The 22,963-nt window shown below is 37.9% G+C and overlaps 1 protein-coding gene across 1 annotated transcript in view; it reads left to right on the top strand.

The window, feature by feature from the left end:
• The window catches only part of ITGB6 (integrin subunit beta 6), a 79,767-nt gene that overhangs the window by 9,526 nt on the left and 47,278 nt on the right, over positions 1-22,963 (top strand). The window contains exons 6-8 of the mRNA XM_043576867.1: positions 7,626-7,791; positions 9,009-9,170; positions 12,172-12,267. Coding sequence (XP_043432802.1) covers positions 7,626-7,791; positions 9,009-9,170; positions 12,172-12,267 — 424 coding nt within the window. The remainder of the gene's footprint in view (positions 1-7,625; positions 7,792-9,008; positions 9,171-12,171; positions 12,268-22,963) is intronic.

Here is a 22,963-nt window from a genome sequence, read left to right as displayed (position 1 = left end):
TTCATTCAACAAAAATTTACTCTGCTCCAACTACATAACAAGCCTTGTGCCAGGCATGGAGATATCTGGAAGAAAAAGACTTACACTCAGTCCTCAAAAAGCTGAAATTCTTTGAGAAGCAGGCACACAGTATTAGCATGGTCATTAAAAGCATGGGCTTTGCCATCAGCCCTGCATTAGGTTCAGATTTGTCTACTCACTAGTAACATCAACTTAAGCGAACATTTTCACCCTTAAAGCTTCAGTTTGTATTAACCATACTGATCACACAGAGTGGTTGTAAAGACTGGGTGAGGTAATGAAGCATTTGGTACTGGTCTTGACCTTGAAGTTCTCCGGAAGTGGTAGTTACTACCAACATCAACAGAGTGAAGTTAGGGGGAGAGCAGAGCATTGCACAAGCTGTGGTGAATGGAGTCCCAAAGGAGAATCATCCATTTGATCTCTTGAAAAGTCAATATTTTCCAAAGGTGTTTCTTTTATTCTTGTTTGCAAAATTTGCCATTATTTAAAATTATAAATAATGAGTTATTTCCTGCAGTATTATATTTTTTCCTTGCCTTTCACATCCCTAATTCTCCCAGTTTCTCTGTCCAGATACCACCCCCAAACATATACTCACCAAGAACTCAAATACCAAACATAATAGTCATCCTTTGATCAATCCAAACCTCATAATTATGGAATAAAATGTTCTTTGGTAGGAAGGCAATAAGAGGAAAGAGTAAGGAGTTCTTCAGACCTGGGTTTAAATCCTAACCTTGGACAAACAACTTACTCTCTTTTAGTAGGTCTCTTCCCATATAAATGAGGATAATAATATTCATGTCCTAGGGTAATCATGACAATTGAATGAGGTCAGAATATAACAAACATTCAAAACAAGTATTAATTTTCTTTCTCTCATCCATACTTAGTATTTCTAGTTATTTTTAAGTAGAGTCCTCACAATTTTAGACCTCAGGACTTTCTTATATTTTCAAAAATTAAGACCCTATAAAGCTTTAGTTATGTGGGTTGTATCTATCAAAATTCAGCATCTTAGAAAATAAAACTGAGAAATTTTTTAAATGATTATTTATTGATTCATTTCATTATTCCAATAAGAAACATGCCGTACATTATTATAAAATCACATCTTTATAAAAAAATTTATATTTTTCATAACAAGACAAAAATCAGCAAGAAGAGTGGCACCGTTTTACATTTTTACAAACCTCTTAAAATATCTGGTTTGATAGAAAACAACTGGATTCTCATGTCTTCTTCAGCATTTAATCTGTTGCAATATTTTGTTTTGGTTGAATTCCATGAAGAAAGTCAAATCTCACATAGATTTATAGTCGGAAAAGAGAGAAGCATTTAACAGCTTTTTACAATGTCTGTGGACATTCTTCTTTGATACTACATTCAAACTGGACAAGAGGTAAAAGTTAGTTTCAAGTGGAGTCTGAAACAATATCAACGAACTTTGCGTAAAGCCATTGTTCTGTCTTGCACTTTGAATGGCTGTTTTACCCATGTATGTGATTTTGTAATATACTTCAGTAATTTGGAAAATATTTTTTCAGTGGATTATGTAGATCTTCCAAGTTTCCTAACACAGTATTGAAAAAAGTCATATTTGTTAATATCACCACAAATCTCATCAGAGAAGTCTTCAAGTCCTGAGAAGCTATTTATCTCATGGGTAGCAGATTAAAATTTTCCAGAATTCTAATTTTCTCGTTACCTCAAATTTTATCATTGGCAACAAATACTGACAGCTGTTTTCCTTGAAGGACAGGTTTTCCTCATGTTTAAGAACATATCTGCCACATACCCAAGTTGGAATAATAGTTTGGCTGGCACACATTCTTTCAGGTAAAAATCTTCTATAAAAAAAGGGCCAGTTGAGTTCAAACAACTGCAGAAGTTTTTTGTCACTGTGAACATCGTGCTTCCGTGTGCTGCAGAAATGTTGTATGCATATGTCCCATGTGGTTATACAGAAACACTTTATTATTTATTATTTTTTTTTATTTTTTAAGTAGGCTCCATACGTAACGTGGGACTCAAACTGATGACCCCTAGATCAAGAGTCGCATGCTCTACAAACTGAGCCAGGCAGGCGCCTCAGAAATATATTTTTTTAAAAACACGTGTTCAGGGGCGCCTGTGTGGCTCAGTCGGTTGAGCGTCCGACTTTGACTCAGGTCATGATCTCGCGGTCCGTGGGTTTGAGCCCCGTGTCCGGCTCTGTGCTGACAGCTCAGAGCCTGGAACCTGTTTCAGATTCTGTGTCTCCCTCTTTCTCTGACCCTCCCCTGTTCATGCTCTCTCTCTGTCTCAAAAATAAATAAATGTTAAAATTAAAAAATAAATAAATAAATAAATATAAAAAAAAATAAAAACACGTGTTCAAGGGTGTAGACTTAATAAAATGAATAACTTTTACTGCTTTATCAAAGATAGCCAAGTAAAACTAGCAACTTTATTATGATGATAAATGCTTGCCAATAAAAATCATAAGAACCACTACTAGCCAGGTTTGAGCCGTTGCCTTGATCTCCAGCACCAGCTGTTTTACTCACCACTGCTTTTGCAGCATCAGTGCAAATGTCAACACAGTGAAAAAGACAAATAACATCTTTTATTATTATCAGAAAATGGTTCGACCCGATGGCCTCTCTGAAAATGTCTCAGGGACCTATGTGGGTCTGTGCACCACACTTTTAAAACCTGTTTAATCTAATCTCTAATGCTTTTAGGAGTAGTTTCTTTCTTTATCTTCCTTGGATATAGGGTCACTAAAAAATTTTATTACACCATGTAAAGAATGCTCAAGTGGCTTACAGTTTTTAAAGAAGTTTTCCTTATGCTATTGTTTAAGATACACTAACAAAAATGTATTTTCCCCATTTTCATATTTGTAGATAGGTTGTAATATGCATTTTAAAATATTTAATAGCACAAAGGTCAAATTTTCTCCCTCTATCAAACATATTGAGAGATTTCTTTTTTAACATCATTCCACATGTGCTATGTTTTGTTTTGTGGGTTTTTTTAATATGATGCCAACAATGAGGTATTCATTATAGTTTTGCAAAAGAGGAAGTAGAACCATGAAATGCTTAGATTTCTTACATGTACACACACACAAACACATATGAGTGTACAGAACAGTTTCTTATTGCAAAGGCAATAACTAGCCCATGTGAGAATACAGACAAAAAGAGGAAAATGGAAATTATTTCTAATTCCACTCAAAATGACGGTGTTAGCTATTTGGTATGTATCATTGTAATCTTAGTTTGTGTACATTTATTTAAAAGTCTAACAAAAAATGTAGATAGTATTTTTGTATATTGTGTTTCACAATAATTCTGCAGTTTATTTTTTTAATTTATTTATTTTGAAAGAGAGAGAGCACAAGCGGGGGGCAGGGGGGAGAGCAGAGAGAGGGAGAGAGAGAATCTCAAGCAGGCTTGCTGCTGTCAGCACAGAGACGGATGCAGGACTTGATCTCACCAACTGTGAGATAACGACCTGAGCCGAAATTAAGTCAGATGCTTAACCAACTTAGCCGGCCAGGTGCCCTTATTCTTCGTTTTAAATGAAAATCTATTGTTATCTAGGGACTCAAAATAAAATTATTTGGTAATGAGTACCTACTTCCTTCAATTGCTATGCCAAGAAAATAACAGCCCAATATGAGCATTCGTTAGAGGAAAGACTCTGACCAAAACAGGGGGAGTCTCTAATCAAAATTTCCTGGCATGACCCAAGCCTGACATTCTGCTTTGCTTTAGCTACCTCGGTCTCCCAGCGCACATGTGTGTTTACTGAATTAAACTAGAATTTCATTCCATTTTCCAAAAGCATGCATTCTAGTAAGATCTGCCTAGCAATTCTTACCAACAAAGATGTACATTTCTTACAAAAAGATAGGAATGCTAGTTTCTTTGCTTTCAGAAGATGTTCAAATGTCACTTTTGTACAGTGTGAGCAAGCAGCCCCAAATAAAAGGTTAAACTAACAATTTTCAAGAATACTTAGTTCATAGGGACAGTGGTGCACCTCACATATTTGCATACTTTTTATCTCGTGTAACCTCCACAAGAACTTCATCAAGTAGGTACACCAGTCTCATTTTACAGATGAAGATACTGAGGCCCAGCAGTGTGAAGTAACTTGCCCAACGATAGATCACCTCTCAGTCTTTTTATTCTAAATCAAATGCATTTTCTTTCAGCACACACCTACGTTAAATGCTATTGGAGCAATTGGAACAAATGATAAATTATTGTCATTTCATAGGTAATGATTTGAAAAAAAAAATTAAACATCTTCCTCATATAACTCTTTAAAATACATCTCATATTTGAAGGTTGAAAACAAACATGACTACATAAAGTTTTAAGGTATATATCCAAAAACAGCATACACAAAATTAAAATACAAACCACAAAGGCAAAAGGTTAATATTTTTAAGGGAAATGGTTCTTAAAATTTAGTTAGAAAATAAAAAAAATACCCCAATAAGAAAATGAGCAAAGGATATAAGCTGGCAATTGGCAAAAGAAGAAATACAAACTGTCCATAAATATGAACAAGTGCTCAGTCTTAGTAGCAATAAAATAGAAATTAAACCTTAAATTAAGATGCCATTTTTAACTAATCAACTGGTATATTTTTGTTTTGTTTTGCTTTGTTTTGTTTTGTTTATAACGATGTAACTGATACAAACTTTTTGGAAAGACATTTGCTAGTATGGATTGAAAAGTAACCCAGCAATTTCTCTGGAGTCAATTCTCAGCAGAGATACAGCATAGCCTGCAAAGGTGTATGTGAAAGGATCACAACATTATCTAATTATGGAAAGATTTATGAAACAAAATTTTATTAATAGATTATCAAATAAACTGTGATATATCTCATAACATTTATGTTTTCATTTTCTTCTTTATACTTTTATATTAACTCAAATTTTCTTCAGTGAACCTGTATTAATATTTGATCAGTAAAAAACATACAATTCTTGAGATGCCATTGGCCAAATCTGTGATCTGTTGTCAAGTCTGTGCTAGACTTTGTGTAAAAGTGATTTAGGTAAAAAAAATGACATTAAGGTTTAGCAAGCACTTAACCAAAAAGCTCATTGTGCTGTGTTCTTTGCAGAGTTTAGCTCATTCAAGCCTTACAACAATCTTACTAAGTAGATACTATCTGTGGTCAGCACTTCAGAGCTTCAATGAAAGCTGATGCAAGATATTGAAAATAAGAGAAAACGATTGCCTTCTGAGAATTAAAGTGAAATATAATGAGTCAGAAAGAAAATCAGAAAGTTCCCTGTAAACTGTAGGCTGGCTTCCTGGGCCCACCAGACCAGGTATCTCGACAGAGCTGAAAGAATGAACAGGCCTGTAGGTTTGCTCATGGGAGGTTAGGGAATGTGAAGAAAGAGCGGTTCCAGAGGCAAGTATGGGCCACATGCACCCAAGAACCTTAACCAAGACCCTTCCAGAGTTTCTAGTCCCGTTGACTATCAGAACGTCCTAAACTTTGTTAGCTGAGGAAGCCAACCACAGGTGAGGGAGGAGCCAGATATGACCAAGAGCATCCATTCTGGAGATGGCTGTCTTAGGACATCTCAGACTGCTGGGGTCATCCAACTCCCCTTGTTCTAAAGCATGAGGACATATTGGATTATGATCTGCTTTCCATTAAAGTCTACTGACAGGGAAAAAAAAAATTGCTACCTTTGCAGATACTAGCATTTTGGTCCCAGCAGAGCCCCATCTCTCAGTGTGAGTGCATCCACAATCATTCTGATTTGTATAGTTGATTCTCATTACTCATGGGAGTCTTGCTCTATAAAGTATCCTCAAATACTTACTTAGCTAATGCTAAATCATTGCTCCTAGAAAAAATACAGGATTAGGCTCATGCAAGCCTCTGGACTTTTTTTTTTCTTCCAACTGATCAATACATAACTTTATTTTCTGTGTCTTTCTGTTTAAAGACACCTTATTTAATATATATTGTTGATTCATTAGCTTTGCACTCACAACCAACAACACTATAACTCATGCCAGAACAAACTTATCTAACACACATATTTTCTCTATAAGGCACATCACAGCCTTCTTGCACTTAGGAACACTACACAACACTTCAGCACTACTCTGCAGGACCATTCTAAACAGAAAAATCATCAACAAAAAGCACACAAATGAAAAAAAAAGAAGGTAAAGGAAACCAAATAGATGACAAAAAGGACACTTGTTTACAGTATGAGAGGTGAAGTAAGAACACAGAGCCTTGTTTGACCTCAGCTGGGAACATGTGAATCAGGTGACTCAAATTTTTTTCCCTTCTGCGTGTGTATATAAATGACTCAGAAAGTACTAAAAGTATTGATTTGGGGGTTACAAGTAAATTTTAGTAAGTAGGTGAATTCGCAGATATGGATTCTGTGAATAACGAAGACTGACTCAGGCAGATGAACTTGGTGAACAGGACCCTGACCCTGAAGGATGCTCCAGTTCTTTGTGTGCCAGTGACACACAAAGTTTTGGCTACTGAACCAAAAAACTATTCTCACAAGAATCAACCAGCTCTCCCCAGGTAGCATAGCACAACCTCACTGTGGACTACTCTCTTCTGTTTCCATACTTCTATACAAGTGTTTCTCAAGCATCAGAATGCGTCAGGAAGATATGAATGCATCACTGAGCCCACTCCTCACATATCTCACTCAGTAGGTCTGGAATAGGATCCCAGATTTTGCATTTATAACAAGTTCCCACGTGATGCTCATGCTGCTGGTTCAAGGACCATCCTTTGAAAGCCTCTGCTGTATACTATTATCTCCATTTTACAAATGAAAACCCAAATCTCATAAGGGTTGAGTAATTTGTCCAAGGTCTTACTAACTGGTTTTTAGAATAAGATGTGGCTGAGTTCATGATCAACTTTTTCTGTTCAACTGCAATATCTTTGGCTCAGATCTCCTCTTAACATGGCATTTCTCCCATGTGTCAACTATTTTAAGTGGTAGTCTTATTCCTAGCCAGGTACGCAACAATCTGTTCAGTCATAACAGAATCAAGCTAGAGAACCAAGAGTCCTGCGCTGACTTTTGGGCCCTTGGCAGGTAGGGTTGGGAGTACAGGAAGGAGCAGAGAAGAAAGAAGACAGGTATGTCTCAGTCTTGCTATAGGGTGACTCATACTTGATAATAGCTTAAGCTAGCAGAATACAAAGGAATTGTTGTCATCACGAAGCTTAATGGTAGATTTTGGTTGAGAAGCACTGGAAGGTAGTGATTACACACACACACACACATACACACACACACACACACACACGAGTGGGGAGTCTGACCTGATTATCTGTTATCTGAGCTTGAATCAGAGTAAAATACACAGTAAGCTCTAAGTGCGAGCTAATAGGGTCAGTTTGGAAGGGGTAGGTGGGAGATCATGAACAACCTTAACGGGGAAATTCATAATCAAGTTTCAGAGTCAGGTACTTGAGGAAAATTCATCTTGATATAAGATGAAGTTGCTAGGCTGCTAGATCCATTAATTGTGTGCTGTATCATATTTCATCAAGAACATTTTCACATCTTACTTTTGCAGTAGTATTCCATACTTCTGCTTACCTACATTTGGATTCAAGCACATTCTGCCATTAACAAATGATGCTGAAAGATTCAATGAAATTGTGAAGAATCAGAAAATTTCTGCTAATATTGATACACCAGAAGGTGGATTTGATGCAATTATGCAAGCTGCTGTGTGTAAGGTATGCTGAGGGGTAACCTAAATTGCATCTCTTATTAGCAAATCTATTCTGAAAAGCTTAGCCATCTTTCCCTTAACTGCCATATTTCTGTGTTTCTTAAAACAAAAAATTTCCAAAAATTTGTAATTTATTAATGTTGAAATGGACACTTTCTTTACGCCTGATATTCAAATAATCTAATAAAATTATAGTAGTGTTGGGAAAAACTGGTTAAAACAATAGTGAGGTATGATCAATTTTCAAAGATCAAGATCAGATTTGTTCTTGAATAAACCATGGTAAAAATAAAAATCACAGGCAGAAATTAATGAAAAATAAAAATGCCCTAATCAGTATAAAGTTCTACATAAGATTAGATATCTATTGTTTTGAGCCAACAAAATAAGTACCAGCTACACTGTCCCTACAGCAATGCAGGGGCATTGCCCCTCCTTGACAATCAGACAGGTATCCAAGGGAATGATTCCGCTGTCCAGATGACAGCTCTTCCTGGAAAATACCAAGAAACAGGGCTGAAGGTTCTGGAAGGTGGAGGAGCCAAGGTATTAAGGGAAAAAGGGAAAAGGGGCCAGGTGGGATGGTGCTGCCAGTATGAGCTTTTGTCCCACTAGTTCCTGGAATAATATCAATTAAAGGGGGGAGCTCTGCTAAGAAACAGACAACAAATCATCTTAAAAAGCCGTATGCTGGGGATTGATTTTGAAAAAAAATTCTTTTATTTGTGTTACATTTATAATTTTTGGATGGTATCAGTAGAAAAAGAAAAATGTGCCTAAACGTTGGGTGACATTTTAATAAAACAGGCATACTTTAAGTCCACTGTGTATTGCATTCTTACTAGTTTTGCTTAGACTTGGGTTTGGAATGATCTATGACCTCCCTCATTCCCTCTCCTCATTTTTCTGGTAAATTGAAAGCTGGACAGTAAAAATAATTAACTATATAAAAGTCAAGATCAACTGGATAGTGATTATAGTGGAACTGTTTTTTCTGAAGCATAAATCATCGAAAAGTGTTATCCAAGAAAAATCAAATGCCATAGAGTTTCATATTTTTAATTCATTAATAGTATCAACTCATAAGAGATGAAAAGGGCCAAAATAGATGGATTAGGATTATAGTTTTTATGATCTTAATGTGTCCAATCATAATTGATCCACTCTCAATAAATGCCTGCCTCTATCCCGTACAACCCAAATATTTCTTTCTCACTGTAGGAAAAAATTGGCTGGCGGAATGACTCCCTCCATCTCCTGGTCTTTGTGAGTGATGCTGATTCTCATTTTGGAATGGACAGCAAACTGGCAGGCATCGTCATTCCTAACGATGGGCTCTGTCACTTGGACAACAAAAATGAATACTCCATGTCAACTGTTTTGGTGTGTAACCTGCATTCTTCACTGTTTTCAGGGCTTCAAGTAGGCAAATGAAGCAACAATTGCTGCAGTACCCAGCAGAATAACCCACATTTGGTGCAAACCATACATTTTCTGATTTGAGATTAACAAATTGCCCTTAGAGCTTCCGACAGGAGCACAGGTGGATGGTGGGGATATGTGAGAAGTCTGGGTCTGCTCTCAACGACAGCCCCAGAAAGGGGGTCTTAGGCCAAAATAACAATCACCTAGGAATTTCAGTGAATGGTGGTCCCAGAGTCATGCCCCCTAAATAATGCCATGCTTTTGTGCACCATAATGTTCCATGGGGAACAACTAGTCAAGTACTGCTTGGCTGGTGCTTATTCACATTTGGCTTATTTTTGTGATTTAAAAAATGCTGGTAACATTCAAAGAAAAAAAAGCTCTTGACTTTTGTAAAACAAGGTAAAATTTTCAGAGCTCTTTGACATATATGATCATATTTGATCCTCACCAGAACCCTATGTATCTAACTGCTTTCCTTGTTTGGACCATGAGGCTCTCAAGGACATGTTCTTCCCTCTGTCTGGAATGCTCTTCCCTCATAGGTTGCTGAGAGACTCTTAATTATCTTTTAAAACCCGACTTAATTATGACTGCTCCCAGAGAGTGCTCTTTGCCCTCTGCTGGCCCCGAAATGATCATCCTTCCCCTCACTCTTAGTACGTAGATGTCTCCTTACCCATCTCCATGCACAAATGTGTTTGCTCATATTTGTCAGTCTTTAATATGTGTTCCTCGGGGCCAGGACTGGTGTATTATCTCTATTTCCTGACAGCACAGTGCCTGGAACAAAATGGGTGTTGACTATGTATGAAATAAAATTGAATTATGAAGCAGCAACCTGGGAAAATCACATTATCCCTACTTAACACTTGGGAAAATATGGTACAGAGAATTCAAGTGACTTCTTAAAATGGCAGTGCTATAGAAATATATATAAGGGAGAGGGAGAGAGAGAGAGAGAGAGAGAGGGAAAGAACCTAGAATTCTAATATCAGATTGGAAAAACTATTCCTGAAAAAAAGAATTCAATGAGATAATATATATTATATAAATATATAATATTTATTTATTATTCAATGAGATAAAATATATTATATTTATAATATATATAATATATATTAGTTTAAAAAAAACCAAATGATTCATAAATTACCTGCTACTATTCCTTGACTTAAATTTCTAAATTTCAACGTGAGTGTTTCCCCCTATTGACCCATAGTAGTCCTCAAACTTATATATTTTTTTATGATGTAAGTTGCCTTTCCACATTATAATATCCATGAGAGTAGCCACATTTTTGTGTTTTAGCCTTTGAGGGCCAAGAAACTGTGAGGCATGGATCTCTTTTTTATTACTTTTTCTTGCAATTATTCAAATGCCCCATTAATAGACATCTCTGAAAAAACAGGATCTTAGAAGCAAGCACTACTTGTTGCTTGGTATGACCTTCCCATCTAATAAAAGTTCAGTTTACTTTTGCTCAGTGAGTTGGTGCAAATGCACAGAAGTTGTGGATTATTTCCATGTCTGCCTACAGCATAGTTCCCTGGGTCCTTTGAACACTTCCTGTGTACTCAGTGCTGAGTCAGGCTCCAAGGGCCACAGAATAATAGGACACGGCCCCTGGCCTTGAGGAACTTACAATATAACTGTGGAAATTAAACCAACTGATTTAGGCCAAATAGAAAACCACATTTGCCCATCTATGAAGGGCTTCACAGTGTGATCCTTGCAAAACATGCACATCAGTAGAAAGTGTGAGAATGTGGAGATAGGAAGGCCCAGCGATGGAGGAATTTAGGCTTGAAGGTCAGGGATTTTTGGTGTTTGGGCTATTGAAAAGCAGGGGACACTGAAAATGTCAGACCCCGGAAGATTTATGTTATCTGGATATCTACTAATAAAAATCCAAATCGGATGGCAAGCCCATTTTACACAGCCAGATACGCAGCTGGATCATTTACCAGAGTATTTTAGACAAAACTGTAGTTTTCCTGGAATTTGAATCTTGTGCCTAAAGAAGATATCAGGCAGAATTAGTCCCAGAGTGCTGAGAATATGTGAACACAACACATCAGTGTACGAGAGGGCTTACTTGTCAGTGTTGCTCTGCTTTGGCTGCCTTCATGATCAACATCATCTTAGCCTCACTGTTTGCAGGCTACTCTTTCATTTGAGTTTCCTGTTTGTACATTATCCACGTTTGGATTCGTACAACAGCCAAGTGTGCTGCACGTTTTTGAACCTTGGAAAGTAGAGGCCATGTTCAAATTTGATCATTTATGCCTTTCTGGTTTTTTAAAGAGCTCGTATCACTTGGGCATGAATGTGTCAATGAAAAAGAAATACAATGTGCTTTTAGTTGTCCTGTAAAAATGTCGCAGGATCCCCTAAAATTGATTAGTGACATCAAAAAATCAGTAAAACCAAATCCAAAACTGGTGCAGGAACGTCTCAAATCAGATGGACGTAGGAACCCTAGTGTGTCATTTCTCAGCAGGCTGTCCCTTCCTCCCGCCTCATCCAATTCCAGTAGGAGTGTCCGAGCTACCTGAGTCACCGCAGTCACATCCGTCATGTCTACCGCTCCTCCCCCAGCTCTAACATTCTCTACAGCTTGAGCCTGTTGGCAAGCAGCGCTTAGAAGAACCGTGTCTCTACCCTTGAAAATATGACACACTATAATTCTTTAAGTAAATTCCAAGTGCTCTCCTTAGGAGTGACTGAGCATAATATACCACATTGCCAGGCACTGACTCTCTGGAATTAATTCGATTTGCAAGATTTAGGAAACAATTATTAAACCAATTGAGTGACTGATGCTAATTGTGTATTTGTTTACTTAGAACCAAACTGAAATGCCAAACTCAGTATGATATCTTTGAAAGAAATACTCCCTTCTTTATTTTACACTCTTGTGTTAAGATGACATTTAAAATCTATATGTCAATTTTAGGAATATCCAACAATTGGACAACTCATTGATAAACTGGTGCAAAATAACGTGTTATTAATCTTTGCTGTAACCCAAGAACAAGTTCATTTATATGAGGTAAGCAAACATAATTTGGGGAATTCCTTCAGGGAAAGTATTGGACGTGGAACTTTAGCATGAACTCAGAGTTCAATGCATGGGTTGTTATCAGAAAATCATTAACATGTGACAGATATGCTGGACACTTGGTAAAGTTACTGTTTGCAATTTAAATTACAAATCCAGGGGTGCCGTGGAGAGTGGGGGAGAGATCTGGTGGGGCAGGGAAGAAAGAATTAAGGAATGACAAGGTGAGTTGTAAGAGAGCACCAGGGAATATGGGAGCACCTACTTAACAGAAAGTCTGTTTTCCCTTGGACTGTTTCATGTGACAAGGAGGGAGTTAACAGAGCAAGGGAGCAGAATTGACTTGAAACTTTCAGACATCTACAAATCAAGGCATAGAAAATATACAAGTAGCGATACAATTCAAACCATTGAGAAGTAAGAAAGGTAAAAGAGAAAAGCTTGTTAAATTGGGCCACAAATATATTTTCTCCCTCACAGTAGCTGGGTTTGCAGTTTAAGTGTTTGGATGGAAACACCAGACGCAGAAAGGAAACTGTTTCATTAGATGCACTAGTCTTTGTAAACCACTGCATACACTGTAAAATGCATATGTAAACACAAAAGATTTCTGTGGGTTTATTCCAGCCTAAAAAACAATATGTCAGAATACCATGTATCAAGATGCTAGCAAATGACTTATTCCTATTGGGCAGTTTCACAGAGAAGTAAGGAATCTCTAGCCTGGACCTGAGAAAATGTAGAGAAACTAGGTGTACATTAAATTGTCTGTGCCTTCTTCTATGCAGACGCTTTAAATACTCCTAAGTTCAGAGTCCAATCTCCCATTCCTTTTTAAAGGACCTCTTAACTCTCTTGGTGACTTTACAGGGCTTGGGAAACTCTGACATTATTTCACAGAAGGCTTTGATTAAATGCCACTCACTGCTAAGGACAGTGCAGCCCATGAACTTGCATCAGGTTCTATAGAAAGGATCCAGGAGGAGATCCTATCTTGCATTTTTAATGAGAGGAGGGTATTGTACTCCAGGTGAGATTGCCTTCTGCTGAAAACCAAAAAAATGCTTTGCAATCAAGCTGCATACTCAAGGCCTTTGTTCTACTCAGAGACCATGTGGGTTCACCTGATCTGGGCATTTTTTTAAGGCTCTTTAGTATGTGATACTTGTTTCCAGTGGTTTTAAGTAGTAGAGTTGCGGTTAAGATTAAAAAAAAAAAGTACCCCAAATACAATAGTGAGTCTATTCTGCCTTTGATCCTTAAGGGTAGAGCGAGAGGACCCTGGGGGTCACAACACCTCCTCCACAGCCTGGTCCTGTTTAGAAGGGGGAAGGGGAGTTGCACAGAACTTTTCTTAAAAGGCGAGTCAGAGAAATACAACTGATGATCATGAACATAGTCGTCCATAACTCACTTCGGTAATAGTCTTTAAGACTCACAACTCATTTACACGCCTCCTCAAAACTGCTACCAAAAGACAGAAGAAGATGAAAAATAACCACGTGGCAAAACAGAATCTGTCAGATTTAAGTTAGTTGGGCCGACGGTTCCCCTGTTGCAAAGGAAATGATCATTTCCAAGGAAAACACCAGATTAGAGCCTGGCTCTCATTTAACAGCAGGACATTTATTTTGCCTGCCTCCTAATCTCATTATGAGGCGAATTTATGTTCTGTCATGATCTGTGGTCTTTACCATCCAGGCTCCACTAAATTCAAAGGGACATTGTCAGGGAGCCATGCAGCAGACCAGGGCAGAAGCCCACTCTCCGACTCTGATGCTTTCTTTCATCATTTTATCTCTATTTTGATGGATTCATCATCCCATCTGCATTAGTCGGGGCAGGCGGCAGTCTGGCCTAAAAATAATGACAGCGACATTGCACTTCCCTGAAGGCTTCACACAGCATGAAAATGCTGATCTCTTGTTTTATTGATAATGAAAACTGAAAATAAACCAATAATGGCTTGTGTTGCCTTTCCATTTAAATCTCTTAGAAGGAGCCCAATGTGAGGTGGAGCCCTGCACAACCTGATGTTTGGACAGCTGTGATAGAAGGGATATAACTACTAAAGAATCACTGAAAAATAAAACCAGTGATAGGATAAATACGTGGTTAGATCTAATGGAAATTCCAAAAGGCAATTTGCGTACCCCAGTTCTCTGTTAAGCATAGCTATGTGCATACACTCTGGGCACAGGATGGCTCCGATTCAATGGTGGCCCATCTTGTAGCAAATATGATTTATGTTGCCCATTCATGGAATGCAGGAAAAAAATTATAGGTTTTGTTTTGTAATTTTGGGAAGATGCTCCGGATGGTCCAGATGTGCAGCGTTGCTGTGCTTTGTGGTAACAAAGAAGAACAAACAATGGAAAGGATAAAGTAAGCAGTTTTGCCTTCAGTTCAATATGACTGCAGAGTGCACCCCAGACTCCAGCAAAAGGATGATTTTGAACAAACTTATTATTATGAATAGTTGCCTGTTTGTCCAATTATAGGGTTCAAAAGATGATAGATAATAGACTGAGCAGTAGGTAGCATATTACATTCTAGTGGTAAATACCATTTTGAATCAGGATTCAATTACCCAAGCTTAAAAAAAATTTTTTTAGCTCCTCTATTGTTTTCAAATGTTTACTCTTAATTTACATTAAGATAGTATCAGGCTACTAAAGCCCAATTGTCTAATTTGACTAGTCTCTCCTTCCTAGTGAGATATTGATATAAAAAGCAATTAAATTAGCATTCTTAACTACATTGTCAAATCATGTTATTAATCACCTGGAATTATTTACAAGACTTTAAGATATTCTAATCTTTCAAAATGTTCACATCTGGCTGGAAAAGATGAGTTTTGTTAAGTCGATAATGATAATTAATATATAACCTAGTATTTACAATGAAATGTTGAAACATTAGAAAGCAAACAAGACGTATTAGTAATAGACACGTCCAGTTTAGTTGCTAACATTTATGACTGCTGATTGATGTCCCTATTGTTAATAGGACAGAGTGATATATCTAAAGTATAGGGACAGGACACCCATGCAGGGTTTTGTTTGTTTGCTTGTTTGTTTGTTTTTTGAGAGAGACAGAGTCCAAGCAGGAGAGAGGAAGAGAGAGAGGGAGACAAAGAATCTGAAGCAGGCTCCAGTCTCTGAGCCATTCGCACAGAGCATGAAACAGGGCTGGAACCCAGGAACTGTGAGATAGGACCTGAGCAGAAGTCTGCTGCTTAAGGGACTGAGCCACCCAAGAGCCCCACCCATGCAGGTTTTAATACCACAAAAGGGCCCTTCCCTCTGGAAGTGAAAAGCCCTCAATTATCACCTCTTTGAGGAGAATGGTGGGTTTTGCTCATCTTTCTGTTTAGGCTATTTCTCGATACACAATAGATTTTCATCTTTAGTCAATTTGGGTCAAAGTTTCTAAATAGTAATTTGGAATTTTGTGTGACAAATACCTGTGGAAGTTGAGGGAACCCATGTATAAGAGCATGTGGTGCCTGACCAGAGCTACAGTCATTTGCAGCCATCTCTTCGCCCTTGGACCCAGATGGCACCAGGGGAAAGGAACACTGCCATCACTCCTGGGACCAACCTGTTGGATAAGTTCAAGAGCCTTCTCGCTAAGCCACAAAAGGAAAACCGCTGAGCAGTTACCCCTATTTGCTGGTCATTGTTATCTAAGAACCAGCATAAAGTATAGCCACAACATGCTAAGAGCTTGTGTGGCTTGTGAATATACCCATCATACGCAAGTTTCAATTTTTTAAGATCAATAACCCAGTTTTTATATCACCCCTTCTTTCCTTTTTTGCTTATCTTTTGAGCTTTTCACTGCAGCAAGAGAGTTGAAAGGAGGCAGAGAATTAAAGAGGGAGATAAAGCAAAAATTGAGCCCTTTTGCTCTGTGATATCCTGTTCTATTATTGTTTTGTTTTATAATGTTCACTATTGGAAAAGATCAAAACGATTTTGCTCTGATGAAAATCCCTTTTTCTCTTGCCTCAGTTTTGACAAAATAAAAGGACTGAACTGGATGACCTCCAGCCTTAGTAGTCAATGACTCTGAACCTGAAGAAGGGAAAAATCACCATGAATTCCAATGATCTATGCACAAAGTTCAGCTAGCCATAATATAGCTAATTTTTAAGCATGTATGAAAAAAATTGTTCTTTATCCTATCAACCCCATCTTGTAATGAAGTATTCCAAATTTATGCTTTTAGTGAATATAAAATCATCTAGGAATAAAAAGAGAACTTCTGAATTATGAGAAATCCCCATACAGTTAACAAATTGCTCTTAATTCAAGTGTAATGGAAAAGGATTTTTATTTCTCTTCAATTGATGATATCTGGGAATAAGACTGAGGAGAGCCAGCCTATACTTTCCTCATTAATAAAAATAGCTCTTAGAGAGGGAAGATTTGGAAATAAAACTCATGTCCTCAGATTATCAGCACAAAGTTGTTAGAAGCATTTTCCAGACTAATTAATAAATTATAACCATGAAAAGTCATCAGTAGTTACCCTTAGTTTACACATAGTACTTTTCTTCTAAAGAACTCAAAGACTCATAATCCAGTAAATAAACACAAAGGTAAAAAAAAAAAAATAGGAAAGAGAAGATTCAGATTTAAAGTAGGGTTTTAATGAGATGTGCTATTGGGCCAGCCCATGAACGAATACAAAATGGAATTTCAATACAAGGCTTAAATATTTCAAGATTTACACAACACCCAGGATATCTAGCATATCAATAAGAACCAAGATGCTATTGAATGCATGCATGCATTCATTCATTCATTCACTCATCAAACATTTCATTAGAACCTCCCTTCATTTGTGAGTACAGAGAAGGATAAGACACAGTGCCTACCTTAAGAAGTCTCACAGAGAATTAGTAGACTTGTAGACCAATAATTTGCCTAAAGAACAGGATGAGGGCATTTTAGAGGTTATGTTCTGGAAAGGCACCCCAAGGCAAAGGTTTCTTTGTTTTTTTTTTTAATATATGAAATTTATTGTCAAATTGGTTTCCATACAACACCCAGTGCTCATCCCAAAAGATGCCCTCTTCAATACCCATCACCCATCCTCCCCTCCCTCCCAGCCCCACATCAACCCTCAGTTTGTTCTCAGTTTTTAAGAGTCTCTTATGCTTTGGCTGTCTCCCACTCTAACCTCTTTTTTTTTTTTTTTCCTTCCCCTCCCCCATGGGTTTCTGTTAAGTTTCTCGGGATCCACATAAGAATGAAACCATATGGTATCTGTTTTTCTCTGTATGGCTTATTTCACTTAGCATAATACTATCCAGCTCCACCCATGTTGCTACAAAAGGCCATATTTCATTCTTTCTCATTGCCATGTAGTATTCTATTGTGTACATAAACCACAATTTATTTAGCCATTCATCAGTTGATGGACATTTAGGCTCTTTCCACAATTTGGCTATTGTTGAAAGTGCTGCTATAAACATTGGGGTACAAGTGCCCCTATCCAAGGCACAGTTTTGATGAGGGGTCAGAGTTTGCATGTCTGTCAATGTTTTCACTTTTTTCTACTCACCATCTTTGTTAGAATGGGCAGTAAACTAATTAGCCATCATAAAACTAGCTTTGATACTAACAGTATGATAGTGTTGAGCTAAGACCTTCACTTTATAGTGGTGGAAAACTGAGAGCCAAGATGTTCTGTAACTATGACTATGAGAATCATAGGGAAGGTTTGCTGAGGGTGTATTAGGTGGCAGCTTGGGGTTAAATATTTTAACTCATTTTATCATTTAATCTCCATTTTATGGACCCCAAATAAACCCAAATAGAATAAAAAAATAAAAATTGGACCAAATAAATTAAAGTAAATAATAAAAGAACTCAAAATAAAGCAAGTTGCCTGTGTAGGCTGGGATTCGAACCAAGGCATTTTGAATCTATAGCCTCAATCACTGAGTTAAGTAACACTGTATACTGCTATACAGTGAAAGGACACTATAAGGACTGCTATAGGGCTGCTATAGTGACACTATAAGGACACTATAAGGACACTAAAGGGCTGCTATAGTGAAAGGACATGCCAGTCCCTAACTACTAGACCACCAAAGAAGCCGCCTTTTAAACAAAGTCACCAACTTTGAAAGTCACTGAGCTGTAAAAGCAGAGAGCCTAAGGGTGGAGCCGAGCTGCCTGACAGATGAACAGATGAATAGGTGGAATTCTTAAAAATGGCAGAGTCCTTTAAAATCAGTGCACACTTCATCTAGGGCCCTTTACTGTTGCTGTTAATTTAGACAAATAGAGCAATTTAAAAATGGGTGGACTTGAAAAAAAGAGAGACTGTTGGATTCTGAGTGGTAAAAACAGGCCACACAGTCAGGGAGCATCATGCCATTGGTCAACACATCCTTTAAACAGCAGCTACTGTCTATGGGAATCACCATCTGCAGTTCCAGCCTAAGAGACAAAGGGGACACGTGGTCTAACAAAGACTGTAGGTTTTTATGATGATACAGTTCAAGTACACAGAAAAATATAGTCATATAATGACACCCACGCATCTACTGTCCAGCCTTCTCAAATCTTAACATTTTGCCGCCATATTTGCTTCAGATTTTTTAAAGACGTAAGACATTCTAGATACAGTTGCCTGCTGTATACCTGTGCAACTCTGATGCCACTCCCCTCTTTTCCTCCATAGAAGTAACCAATGCCCTGAACTTAGTGTTTATCATTCTCATGTTTATTTTTTGTACCATTAAAATATATATGGATCCATAAACAATTACATAATCTTGGCTTACAAGTTTAACTTCATGCTGTACGTATTACTTTGACAATTTTCTTTTTGACTCCATGTTATGTTTGGGGATGGGTTGTGAGGGTAAAACACACCTAAGCTAAATTTGCCATTCTAACCATGTTTAAATACGCAGTTCTGTGACATTAAGTACATTCATATTGTGGTGCTCAATGTTACGTTTTTGAGGCTTGTCTGCAGAGATGCATATAACTCTACTGTACTCTGTTCCACTGCCATGGACAATCCATCGAGGGTACAACCTGTAGTGTGTTCATTCTGTAGCTGGGAGCATGGATCACGCCCAGTTGGTAAAGCATGGCAAATGTCACACCCATGCTCATGCTTGTACATGTGTTCTCTATGGAGGATGCGTGTCTAGAATTGAAGTCTCGGGGTCACAAGAAATGGCATCTTCAACTCTCCCGGGTGTGTCCGAGCTTTCCAAAGTGGCCGTATCAGCTACTCTCCTACCAACAGTGTGGGAGTATGGCCAAAACCAACCAACCAAACAAACAAACAAAACCCACCACGTACTTTAAATTACTCTTTTTCTGACGACAAAATTAATACATGTTATTTGACCCAAAGAGGTGGGGGAGGTGCATCCAGAAAAGCACAAAGCAGAAAATAAAGATCACTCATAAACTCACCATTCAGACACAGCTAACCATTCTTGACATTTTAAAATAAGTCTTCTCTTTTTTTGCATTCCTTTACATATTTTAACATAATTGGCATCATACGGTACATATTAAGTAGGTTCAGATTTTTTGAATGAGTTTGTACATTTATAGCCTTATAAAGGCATGAAAATTAAATTGCTTTTAGTTATATGTCAAACAATCACTTTTATTGACAAGAATCACATTAGATGAAATCAACGTCTTCTAAAACATTCCAAATCTGTGGTTGCCATACATAGAGGGTGTCTGCTTTAAAATAAAAACAAACCTGCTCCCCTCCCACCAGCAGCCCCAGAACATCCACAATTACTATATTTTTACATTAACTACAAGGTTACGTTGTTTACATATTCAAATGATACTTAGTTACTTTTTTATGCATTCATGTGATGGCCTTAACAAGGACCAACAAATTATTTCCAGTATCCCTTTTCTTATCCCTTGAAAGTGCCCTTTGGGTGAGGACTCCAATATCTGTGAACAAATTCAGTTTCTTCAAAGGTGCCTCTCCATACCACAAAGTGCTTAAAGCTATGCAGTTGCTCTACTCTATGCTTTCTCAGAGCCTTACAGAATTCAGGGACTCTCACTAAACTCAGCTACACATTTATCCCCTGAAACCTTTCCTATGCTTACAGTTGGCCACTCCGTCCATGTCTGTGCAGCTGGCCCAAATTCCAGCAATGCTTAAAGGAAGCTCCCTTTGACACGGATCACCACACAGGTGTGTAGCCACAACCAAGCATTCTCCACCATAGCCTTTTACAGATTACATAGGGCATCAAGGCACAATGGATAAGTTAAACTGACAGTCCCTGGACACAGAGAAGTTTGGGAGGGTTATGCATTTTAATATTATGCTTAATTACCTGAAAGAGCCAAAAACATGCTACAAAGGGGTTACTATTAATCATAACCTAGTTTAATATTTTGTTGCCTTTATGGTATTGAATCTTCAATAAATAAACAGAAAATTCTCGAAGTAGAACATTTTATTGAGCCTGAACAGTTTGGGTACACTTTATTTATTTATTCAGAAATTCACATACTTTTTCTGTAAGATTGCCAGATTTAGCACATAAAAATACAGGGCATCCAATTTGAATTACAAATAAGTAATATATAATTTTGTTAGTATTAGTATGTTCCAGTGCAATATTTGGGACTAAAATTTTGAAAATATTACTAAAAAATGGAAAAGAGTAGTGTGTAGCAATGGAGAAAAATGAAAGAGGAGAGGGTGAGACTTTACTTCTATAGGATCTTCAGGGAAGACCCCTTTCAAAAGGTGATTATAGGGGCGCCTGGGTGGCGCAGTCGGTTAAGCGTCTGACTTCAGCCAGGTCACGATCTCGCGGTCCGTGAGTTCGAGCCCCGCGTCAGGCTCTGGGCTGACGGCTCGGAGCCTGGAGCCTGTTTCCGATTCTGTGTCTCCCTCTCTCTCTGCCCCTCCCCCGTTCATGCTCTGTCTCTCTCTGTCCCAAAAATAAATAAACGTTGAAAAAAAAATTAAAAAAAAAAAGGTGATTATAAAGCAGCAACCAAAAGGTTGAGGAGTTTTCAAGAGGAGAAGGCATGTGCAAAGGCCCTGAGGCAGCAAAGGACCCAGCACTCAATTTGTTCGAGAAACGGAAGAAAGGCTAGTCAGACTGATATGAGCTAGGATAGAAGAGGATGGAGTAGATAACATAGGCTAACACTAGATACTTCAGTCTTGAAGGCCTAGGGAAGTAAGCATGTTATTATTCCATGGGCATCAGGCATTCAAAAACACCACTTTTGTTCTTGAGTAGAGAATGGATGTCACAGGTGTATGACCAACTGAGGATCCCTTACAAATTATGGGTGTACAGGTTTAAAAACATAACAACTAACCAACTAACTAACTAACTAACTAAATAAATAAAAACTTTATTTTCCAAATTACCATAGCCCTTCCTGGAAGCATCTGCTTGACAACAGGAATGGTATAGACAGACTATTCTATATCTGCCATTCTTAAACATTGATGTTCATTAAAATCACACAGGGAGCTTTCTAAAAAACCCAGTACCCAGGCCACACCCTGATCTGATTAATTCAGTATCTCTAAGGCTGAGGCCCAGGCATTAGTGTTTTGTTTTGTTTTTAAGTTCCTCTGGTGTGTCCAATCACTCAGGGAGCTTATTAAAACACCAACTCTGGGGCGCCTGGGTGGCTCAGTTGGTTAAGCATCCAATTTCTTGGTTTCAGCTCAGGACATGATCTCACAGTTCTTGAGGTCTAGCCCTACATCAGGCTCCATGCTGACAGCATGGAGCCTGCTCGGGATTCTTACTCTCCCTGTCTCTCTGCCCCTCCCCTGCGTGCGTGCTCTCTTTCTCTCTCTCTCTCTGTCTCAAAGAACAAACAAACAAACAAATACCAACTCTGATTCAGGTCTAGGATGGGGTCTGAGGTTTTGCATTTCTTCTTTTTTAAAAAAAATTTGAGATATAATTGGGGCACCTGGGTGGCTCAGTTGGTTGAGCATCTGACTTCGGCTCAGGTCATGATCTCACAGTCCCTGAGTTCAAGCCTCGCATCTGGCTCTGTGCTGACAGCTCAGAGCCTGGAGTCTGCCTCAGATTCTGTGTCTCCCTCTCTCTCTGCCCCTCACCTGCTCATGGTCTGTCTCTCTCTTTCTCAAAAATAAATAAAAACTTAAAAAAAAATTTTTTTTAATTGAGATATAATTGATTTGGAACATTACATTAGTTTCAGTTGTATATTTCAATATTTGTATACATTGCAAAATGATCACTAAGATAAATTTAGTTAACATCCATCACCATACATAATTTCAAAATTTTTTTCTTGTGATGAGAACTTTCAAGATTTACTGTGTTAGCAGTTTCCAAAACATGCAATATAGTATTATTAACCATAGTTGTCATGCTGTGCATTACTTCCCCATGAAATATTTATTTTATAACTGGAAGTTTGTACTTTTTGACTCCCCTTACCCATTTCATTCCCCCACCATCCCTTCTCTTCTCTTGCAACTACCAATGTGTTCTCTGAATCTATCAGCTTGGCATTTTTGTTTGTTTTGTTTTATTTTTATTTGATCAAATCATATGGTATTTGTCTTTCTTTGCTTAACTTATTTCACTTAGCATAATGCTCTCAAGGTCCATCCATATTGCTGCAAATGGCAAGATTTTTTTTTATGGCCAAGT

The sequence above is a fragment of the Prionailurus bengalensis genome, chromosome C1, assembly GCF_016509475.1.
Source record: "Prionailurus bengalensis isolate Pbe53 chromosome C1, Fcat_Pben_1.1_paternal_pri, whole genome shotgun sequence".
NCBI lineage: Eukaryota > Metazoa > Chordata > Mammalia > Carnivora > Felidae > Prionailurus > Prionailurus bengalensis.
Note: the sequence above shows the minus strand (reverse complement) of the source record. Positions and strands in the feature narration are given on the sequence as shown.